The sequence below is a fragment of the Molothrus aeneus genome, chromosome 27 (genome assembly GCF_037042795.1).
Source record: "Molothrus aeneus isolate 106 chromosome 27, BPBGC_Maene_1.0, whole genome shotgun sequence".
Taxonomy (NCBI): Eukaryota; Metazoa; Chordata; class Aves; order Passeriformes; family Icteridae; genus Molothrus; species Molothrus aeneus.
In genome coordinates this window covers 2,154,128-2,160,700 of record NC_089672.1, presented here as the reverse complement: position 1 = coordinate 2,160,700, position 6,573 = coordinate 2,154,128, and the positions used below count along the sequence as shown (strand labels likewise).

The 6,573-nt window shown below is 51.1% G+C and overlaps 1 protein-coding gene across 1 annotated transcript; it reads left to right on the top strand.

The window, feature by feature from the left end:
- The first annotated feature begins 1,706 nt into the window (after positions 1-1,706).
- On the top strand, positions 1,707-2,639 carry NFILZ (NFIL3 like basic leucine zipper). The gene has a single exon (XM_066566620.1). It carries the CDS (start codon positions 1,707-1,709, stop codon positions 2,637-2,639), a length of 933 nt encoding a protein of 310 aa, XP_066422717.1.
- The last annotated feature ends 3,934 nt before the right edge of the window (positions 2,640-6,573 follow it).

The window sequence follows — 6,573 nt, the reverse complement described above, 5'->3', positions numbered from 1 at the left end:
TGAGGGTGGGCAGGCCCTGGCACAGGGTGCCCAGAGCAGCTGGGGCTGCCCCTGCATCCCTGGCAGTGCCCAAGGCCAGGCTGGACAGGGCTGGGAGCAGCCTGGGACAGTGGGAGGTGTCCCTGCCATGGCAGGGGTGGCACTGGATGGGCCTTAAGGTCCCTTCCCACCCAAATCCTTCCATGATAGCAAAGCTGTTTTGTAACCTTGCTTCAGCTCCTACCCAAAATCCGTGACTGAGGTAAATCAGTTCTTCTCCCTGTGCCTTCCTTATCTCCCAAACAGAGCTAACGATTCTTATTTCCGCTGTAAAGTAGCTTGAGATGAGTAGGAGATCACTACTAATTTTTATCATCTTGACTGAAGTTACTTAGATAAAGTGTGACAGTTCACTGATGAAATCTGTGGGTTTGCTCAGTCGTGCACATTTTTGGATATTCTGGGTGAGATGGGATTGATTGATTGATTGATTGACTGATTGATGTGCTGACACACCAGAACATGAATATTTTGAAAACGTTACAGAGAGCTCCAAGGTGGCTCCAACCTGACAGGAATAAATGGGAGAAGCTGTCCTCATTCATGTGTGTGGAAGAGTGTCTGGGTTTGAACAGACAGGTGTGTGCTAAGGAAGGCAGGACCCTCCTCTGAAATGGAAAATGCAAACCCCCTCCCTCTGAATTGTTATAATTTTGAAATTAAGGGGCTCTCAGGCAAAGATATGAGAATAGGAATAACAGTTCTTTATTAGGGAATAAAATTTAAAAAACATATTAAAAATGCAGTAATACAAAACAACACTGCCAGAGTCAGACCATGCCCTGCCCCCTGTGTGTCAGGGGGTGGCACAGCCCCATCCCATGGGGGCTCAGCCCTCCTGCAGTGCCAGCTGTGGTTCTGCTGGAGCAGGGATCCTGCACAAGGGGGGAGTTTTCCTCTGCAGCTCCAGGGCTGCTGGAGATGGGCCTGGGCTCCCTCTGGCAATGCAGGGCAGCAGAAGCTGCTCCTCTGGGAATGCACTGGGCAAAGGCTGCTGTGCTGTGCCAGGCTCACATTGGATCCAGGTAGGAATGCTTGGCTCCTGCCCTGGGCGCAGCATCTCCCCATGGGATGATGGAATTGGATCAGCCCTGCAGGGACACTCAGTGGCCATGGACAGCAGAGATCTCCTGGAGGGAGGGTTGGTGTGGGAGAGATAAAGAAAACTGCCCAATTAACAGAAGATAACTGTCGCTATAGGGCACGAAAGAACACAAGCTCACACCGCTGTTCTCAAGGTGAAGAAAAAGGGAAATTTATTTTCTGACTCCAATATTTATAGTTTTCCAAGAGTGACAGTGGATTGGAGGGTGACAGTGCCACCTCTCCAATGACACTGGACAAACCAACAGTCCATCAACTGTCTCCTCCTCCATAAAGGAATGCAAAACAATGAGTTATTTACAGAAAGTGTGTGAGAAAGTTCACTACTAGAATGTCAACATCAGAAGGCTTAGAAAATCTTAAAAAAACAGGGTGACAGATAACTGCCCCACCTCTGACAGACAGGAACAGATACACACCCCCATTTCCATCCTAAGACACAGAGACAAAAACCAACCCCATTCCCATATTAATTTACCCAATGCCACTAATTACCAGCACCATTAGAAGCAACTAACGAGCGTTGTCATTCCAACAGAACCCCAGCTGCCCTCCCCACCACCATGGAGCACTTCCTGACCACTCCAAGCGAGCTGGTGCTGCAGCGGGGCCAGGCCCAGCTGCTCCTGGGGAAGGCGGGCGGACACTCCCGGCGGAAGAGGGAATTCATGCCTGATGACAAGAAGGACACCATGTACTGGGAGAAGAGGCGCAAGAACAACGAGGCCGCCAAGCGCTCGCGGGAGAAGCGGCGCCTCAACGACGTGGCCATGGAGAGCCAGCTGGCAGCGCTGAGCCGCGAGAACGCCGTGCTCAGGACAGAGCTGCTCTCCCTCAAGCTGCGCTTCGGGCTCCTCAGCCCCGCGCCCAGCCCCTACCAGGGCCACCCCCTCGGGCTCTACCTCAGGGGGCACCGGGCAGCCTCACCCCTGCTGGGTGTGGAGCCCTTTGCTGGTGACTCCTGCTGCCCTGCCCAGAAGAGTTTTGTGCCCAAGGTGCTGGAACCGGCTGCATTTCCTTGCAAGACCTTCAACCCTTCCACAAACATCCTTGGCTGCGACTCCAAACCCATTCCCGTGGACACACGTGGCCTCCAGCAACCCAAAAGGTTTGAGGAATCCTTTAGCCCCAAAAGGTTTGAGGAATCCTTCAGCCCCAAAAGGTTTAATGCACCCTTCAGCCCCTCAGTTTGCTCCCCATTCCTCAGCTACCCCTGCCCAGACAAACACCCCTTCCCCTGCCCTTGGCTAGGCAGTGCCTGCTTCTTGTGCCCATCGCCCGCCATGGCCGAGGCCAGGAAGGAGAGCAGCACCGTGGTGTCGGATGAAGATGACGAGCAACAAGTGCCCAAAACTTCTCCTGTGCCCTCCTGCAGCCTGTCCTGCCCCTCAGAAGAGCAGCTGAAGGGCCGGAGCGTTGCTGCTCTCCCACACAAGCTCCGGATTAAAAGTAAAGCTCTGGGCATTCTGGAGGAGACTGGGCTGGACTCACACTGAGGCAGCACAGGAATGGCTGCTGTGGGGCCAGGGTGAGACATTCCAAGGAAAAGAAAGGTTTGGAAGGACAAGGTGAGAGGGAAATGTCTTTTTCTCCAAAGATGGACATAATTTTCCCTGCTCTGTGTAGATGCTGAGGGTGTTTCTGGGGCTGCACCACTACAGCATAACTGCAGCTGGCCAGGACCCTGTGGTCACCCCCTGGTCTCACTGGTGGCTCTGCTACCACAGCAAGCTCAAACTGGAGGTGTGAAGGGGCAGGAAGAGGCCAAGACAGGGGAGATGGTCACACAATGTGACACCACTACAGCTGGTGGGGTTATCAACTACTGTAGTCACCTTTGCTTCATCACCACCTTCATCCTCACCAACGTGCCTGAAGTCAGAATTACGTGACAGGAAACTGTTGATGGAACCAGTTTCAGACCTGTCAGCTATCTGGAGAAAATAAAAAGCAGTTGTGACTCTGGGAGCATGGATTTACACTGACATGAAATGAAAGCAGGACCTCCTGCACTTTATTCCAGTTTACCATAATTTATCTCCAGAGAGAACAGTCTTTCTCTGTGACCAGACATGCTGTGGTCCAAAAGATTTCATTTATCTTTGCAACTGTTATTATGGAAGACTAAATATTATTTTTTTATTATTATTATTGAAATGAAAAAAATATTTTAGTTTTGCTTATTTCTTTTAAAAAGGCATTTTCAAAGCTGATCTTTGTGTATTTGGGAACTCAATATCAAACACCTGCACATGGTGTTTGTATTCCTGCATCTGCTGGGACCCAGTCCCTGTCCATCCTGACTTCTGCCTTCTTTTCTTTTGTGAAAGTCTCAGGGAGAGCAGCCTCCTGCAGGGCTCTGGAGCCTGTTTGGAGCTGTTCCTCACTTTTCAAACCAAAGAGAATTCTCAGGGATGCACTCCAGGTACAGCTGTGACTTCCTCTCCTCAGATCTTTCCTGCTTTGTCTCTTTTCCCAAGAAAAGGATGATCCTGCAGTTGTGATGTTGCTGTGTCTGTTAGCCCCAAATATTTTTTGACATGTTGGACAAGACCAGCCCAATCTGATGACTCCATCAGATCAGAAGAAGAAGGTCTCAATGTGAAAAAACAACTTCAAACTGTTCTCCTCTGTCCCAACCACACATTTTTAGTCTGTGTCCCATGTCCCAAAAAATAAAAGAGCTGCAGGACCCTTCTGGGAACCAGAGCTGATGATGGAGCTCAACATCCTGGCTCACACAGGAGGGCTTGGAGCACCCTGGGACAGTGGAAGGTGTTCCTGCCATGGCAGGGATGGGACTGGGTGGGTTTTAAGGTCCCTTCCAACCCAAATCATCCCACGATCCATGAAAACTTCAGGCTCTGGAGAATAAGGACAATTGACAAGAGTGTTTTCCTAGGAATCATTTAATAGCCAATAAAGGAATGCAGCAATAATAGGACCGTGCAAAAGGACAGCCCACACTGCCTGACAGAGGATGCAACAATCCCTCAAACTGGTTTGGAAAAGAGTGGGAGCTGTACAAGGGATCTGAACTGGGGAGGGACCAACAGGTGCCAAATAAAACAGGAGCTGCAAAAGGTGTCTTGGTTTGACTGTTGGGACTGGATCTGCATCTTTCCCCCTCAGGAACAGCCAGCATGATAACTCCATCCAGTGAGAACAAGTGGGAACAAGCAGGGAGCTGTGGGCACCCATTCCTCTGTCCATAAAGGTGTTTTCCCTCTGCCTGTGCCCCTGTTCCCACAGCAGGACCCCCAGCTCCCAGCACAGACCCTCCAGCATGGGGTGTGGGGCTCTGTCCTGGCTCACCCCTGTTTATGGGGACACCCCACAAGGACCAGTCCCTGTCCTGGGCCAGGATCAGTGCAGAGAAATGGGCAGAGCTTCCTGGCACAGCTGCCAGGGCACAAGGGGAGCTCTCCTGTACCCCTGGCATGAGGGGAAACCAGAGCTGCAGCCGCTGCTCAGGGTGAAAGGCGAGGCAGTGATGCTCTGCAGATTAAAGGAAACCACACGTGGTTCCATTTCCTGCCCCATTCCGGCTGTCCCCTCTTCCCCTCACAAGGGGCAGGGACAGCCCATGGCAAGGAGCAGGCACAGAAAGGATTTTAGTGAAAGAAATCACCTCCCTCCCATTCCTGCTGTTCCCAGTCCCTGTGGGATCAGCTTTTCCCCCCACTGGGCTGGCTCTGTGTGCTTGCCAAGAATTCGAGATGCAGTGAGGGGATGGGAGGGAGCTCACTTTAATCTGTAGGATGGATTTGAGGGAAACGTGTTGCCTCCAGGACCTGCTGTCCCTCCTAACCCTGCTGCACCCCCTAATCCTGCTGTCTCTCCTAATCCTGCTGTCCCTCCTAACCCTCCTGTTCCTCCCATCCCTCCTGCCTGTGGCCCAGTGATTCAATCCCCAGAAATTTAACCCTGCAAGTGCCCAAAGGTGATTTTTTGTGGGGTGTTGAGAAGGCTGAAGAAATGAGTAACATTTCCTGTTTGCTGTGTCCCTGCTCTCACAGAAACCAGGGGCCAAACCCAGTCTGGAGTCAGGGCTGGTGGCACTGGGAGCTGTTGGGTGCCTGTGGAGGGAGTGGGAGGGTGGGACAGCAGCAGGAAAGGCAGCACGAGATGGGGACAGGGTGTACAGTGAGCCAGCCCTGGTCCCGCACTGCCTCACCTCACAGCTGCTCCCACACCTGCTCCCCTCTTTCCCCTGCTCCGAGGTTTCCTCCCCTCCAGGGTCACTCACCTGGAGGAGATGCAGGTGGAGATGGTTCTTCCCCTCCTTCCACACCTTCACTGCTTCTTTGCTGCTTTGTCCTAGAAAATTTCCTACTTGGGGAATATTAGTTTGTCCATCCATCCATCCATCCATCATCCATCCATCCATCCATCCATCCATCCATCCATCCATCCATCCATCCATCCATCCCAAAGATGATCCCATCCATCATCCATCCATCCATCCATCCATCCATCATCCATCCATCATCCATCCATCCATCCATCCATCCATCATCCATCCATGCATCCATCCATCCATCCATCCATCCATCCATCCATCATCCATCCATCATCCATCCATCCATCCATCCATCCATCCATCCATCCATCCATCCATCCATCCCCCATCCATCCATCATCCATCCATCCATCCATCCATCCATCCATCCATCCATCCATCCATCCATCCATCCATCCATTATCCCAAGTTCCACATTCAGTAACACCCTCAGGAAAGTTCCATTGTTGTACCAATTGTGAGGCTGGGCTGGAAGTGAGCTGAGCTGTTCCTGCCTCTGCTTAGGCTTAGTTAATTCTTTAATTAGTCTTTGTTCCAAAGTCATTTCAGGCAGTTTTCAAGCTGATTAATTACTGGGCTGTGCATTCTAGAATAAAAATTCCTCTGTGTGTCCTAAGAGGGGGAGACAAGGGAGATATTTCCTCTTTGGAAAACTATTCCAGTATTTTTTATCTGTCTGCCAGGAGAGGGAGGCTTTGCCTTTGAGCTGGCAGGAGGTACCTGAGAGGGACACGCTGCAGACACCTAAATATATTTCAAGGGACATGGAGAATGGGAGAAGGGGAAAATTGCCCAGTGCTTTCCACACCTTAGAACGAGCTGGCACCCAGGGAAAGTGGACAGAGGCTCTGCAAAAGCTGCAGGATGGATTTTTATTGTGCAGCTCGTGACTAAACCCGGCAGTAAGGGACCAAGGGGGTCATAAAACAAGGAGAGGATTTCAGGAAGGATGAATCTGCTGGGAGGAATTGGAGACTGAGCTGGGGGAGTGTGATGGTGCTCTCAGGGGTCCCAGGATGAGGGAAGAGATGAGAATCTTGACTCCATGTTTCAGAAGGCTGATTCATTATTTTATGACATATATTATAAGAAAATGATATACTAAAGCTATACTAAAAGAATAGAAG

Bases quoted from the DNA above. Each gene is read 5' to 3' on its own strand.
- NFILZ (XM_066566620.1), top strand. From the start codon at position 1,707: ATGGAGCACTTCCTGACCACTCCAAGCGAGCTGGTGCTGCAGCGGGGC.